We start from the raw sequence: 2,276 nt of genomic DNA, 5'->3' as shown, positions 1-2,276 counted from the left end.
CTGCTCCTGGGCCCTTGCGGTCCGCGAATGCATTAGCGCGCCCACCTGCTGGAGCCTGCCGGCCTGGGTTGCGCTCCGTCAGCCAGACGCCCTCGCGCTTATCCGCGAGGAGCCTTGTGTAGCCTCGCGGCTCTGAATCGCGGCGAGGGCCCGGCGCGCTCTCCGATCGACCGACCCCACACCCTGTCCCCAGCTCGACGCCCTCGGATGGAGAAGTTGCGCCGGCGTGTAGCCCGGTCGTCGGGCGGCTTACAGCGGTGGCGCGAGGCGTGCTCTGGGGCGCGCGCATGGCGACCCGATAGTACTCCCTCACACGCGAAAGAATTCTTAGGATACAAGCCTCTCTCACAGCACACTGGCACGACAAGGGCGCAGACTGGCGCGGACTGGCACACACACAGGCTCACCACCGGAGCCGCCTAAGCGACTCCGTTAAGAACGGCAATGCACTCCGCACCATGCACAATGCCGCTCTCCCCGCACGCTAGCTCGTTCACCGTCTGCCACGCCACGGCGGTGTGGAGGACGACAGACAAGCACTGCATCTGCAGCCCGTGCCAGTTCTTGGTGGTCCATGTGACCTCGTCCAGGTGCTGAGCGTTTTACAACGTGGAAAAGAAGCGAGACCGTTACGCAAAAGCATGCGCGACTTGCACTCTTTCGTGGCAAGGCGGCCCAGGCGGCCGTCGATGAGGGACTCTTGCCCGACGCTATTGATGCAGCTGGCGAGGCGGCAGCGGATGCCATCCTCGCCGGCAAGAGCCCCGAGGAGGCGGCGGCAGCGGGTGAGGCGGCGGGTAAGGCCACGCAAGCCGCCCTCGACGATGGCCTTTCGCCCGACGCTGCCGATGCCGCTGGCAAGGCAGCAGGCGACGCAATCATTGCCGGCAGATCGCCCACTGAGGCAGCGGCGGCCGGCAAGGCTGCGGGCAAGGCGGCTCAGAAGGCGCTCGACGACGGCTTGTCACCCGACGCAGCGGATGCGGCTGGCAAGTCGGCGGGCGAAGCCATTCTTGCGGGCAAGTCGCCCGAGGAGGCGGCCGCCGCTGGAGAGGCGGCGGGCACGTGGAGAAGGCGCTCGACGATGACCTGTCGCCTGAGGCGGCCGATGCGGCTGCAGAGGCTGCCGCCGACGCGCTGGAGAAGGGCCTGACGCCCGAGGAGGCGGCCGAGGCGGCGGAGGCTGCCGCAGACGCCGTGGAGAAGGCGCTCGACGACGACTTGTCGCCTGAGGCGGCCGATGCGGCTGCGGAGGCCGCCGCTGACGCGCTGGAGAAGGGCCTGACGCCCGAGGAGGCGGCCGAGGCGGCAGAGGCTGCCGCAGACGCCGTGGAGAAGGCGCTCGACGATGACCTGTCGCCTGAGGCGGCCGATGCGGCTGCGGAGGCTGCCGCCGACGCGCTGGAGAAGGGCCTGCCGCCCGAGGAGGCGGCCGAGGCGGCGGAGGCTGCCGCAGACGCCGTGGAGAAGGCGCTCGACGACGACCTGTCGCCTGAGGCGGCCGATGCGGCTGCAGAGGCTGCCGCCGACGCGCTGGAGAAGGGCCTGACGCCCGAGGAGGCGGCCGAGGCGGCGGAGGCTGCCGCCGACGCCGTGGAGAAGGCGCTCGACGATGACCTGTCGCCTGAGGCGGCCGATGCGGCTGCAGAGGCTGCCACCGACGCGCTGGAGAAGGGCCTGACGCCCGAGGAGGCGGCCGAGGCGGCGGAGGCTGCCGCAGACGCCGTGGAGAAGGCGCTCGACGACGACCTGTCGCCTGAGGCGGCCGATGCGGCTGCGGAGGCCGCCGCTGACGCGCTGGAGAAGGGCCTGACGCCCGAGGAGGCGGCCGAGGCGGCGGAGGCTGCCGCAGACGCCGTGGAGAAGGCGCTCGACGATGACCTGTCGCCTGAGGCGGCCGATGCGGCTGCAGAGGCTGCCGCCGACGCGCTGGAGAAGGGCCTGACGCCCGAGGAGGCGGCCGAGGCGGCGGAGGCTGCCGCAGACGCCGTGGAGAAGGCGCTCGACGACGACCTGTCGCCTGAGGCGGCCGATGCGGCTGCGGAGGCTGCCGCTAACGCGCTGGAGAAGGGCCTGACGCCCGAGGAGGCGGCGAGGCGGCCGAAGCTGCCGCCGACGCCGTGGAGAAGGCGCTCCGACAATGACCTGTCGCCTGAGGCGGGCCAATGCGCTGGCAAGGGTGCCCCCCGACCCCGCTGGAAAAAGGGCCTGACCCCCCCAAAAAGGCCGCCCAAATGCGGCGGAGGCTGTCCCCTAAAGCTGGTGGAAGCCCCCTG

General features: G+C 71.1%; 1 protein-coding gene across 1 annotated transcript; it reads left to right on the top strand.

Annotated features, from left to right (window-relative positions):
• Window positions 1-465: 465 nt before the first annotated feature.
• On the top strand, window positions 466-2,257 carry EMIHUDRAFT_254834 (hypothetical protein; the record flags this gene model as incomplete). Its single annotated transcript, XM_005776554.1, has 4 exons — window positions 466-576; window positions 671-1,023; window positions 1,053-2,179; window positions 2,226-2,257. The coding sequence occupies 4 exons, from the start codon at window positions 466-468 to the stop codon at window positions 2,255-2,257; spliced, it is 1,623 nt and encodes a 540-aa protein (XP_005776611.1).
• Window positions 2,258-2,276: the final 19 nt, after the last annotated feature.

Source organism: Emiliania huxleyi (genome assembly GCF_000372725.1).
Source record: "Emiliania huxleyi CCMP1516 unplaced genomic scaffold EMIHUscaffold_2775, whole genome shotgun sequence".
Lineage (NCBI taxonomy): Eukaryota > Haptophyta > Isochrysidales > Noelaerhabdaceae > Emiliania > Emiliania huxleyi.
The sequence above is the reverse complement of the archived record's forward strand: the minus strand, read 5'-3'. Positions and strand labels throughout refer to the sequence as shown.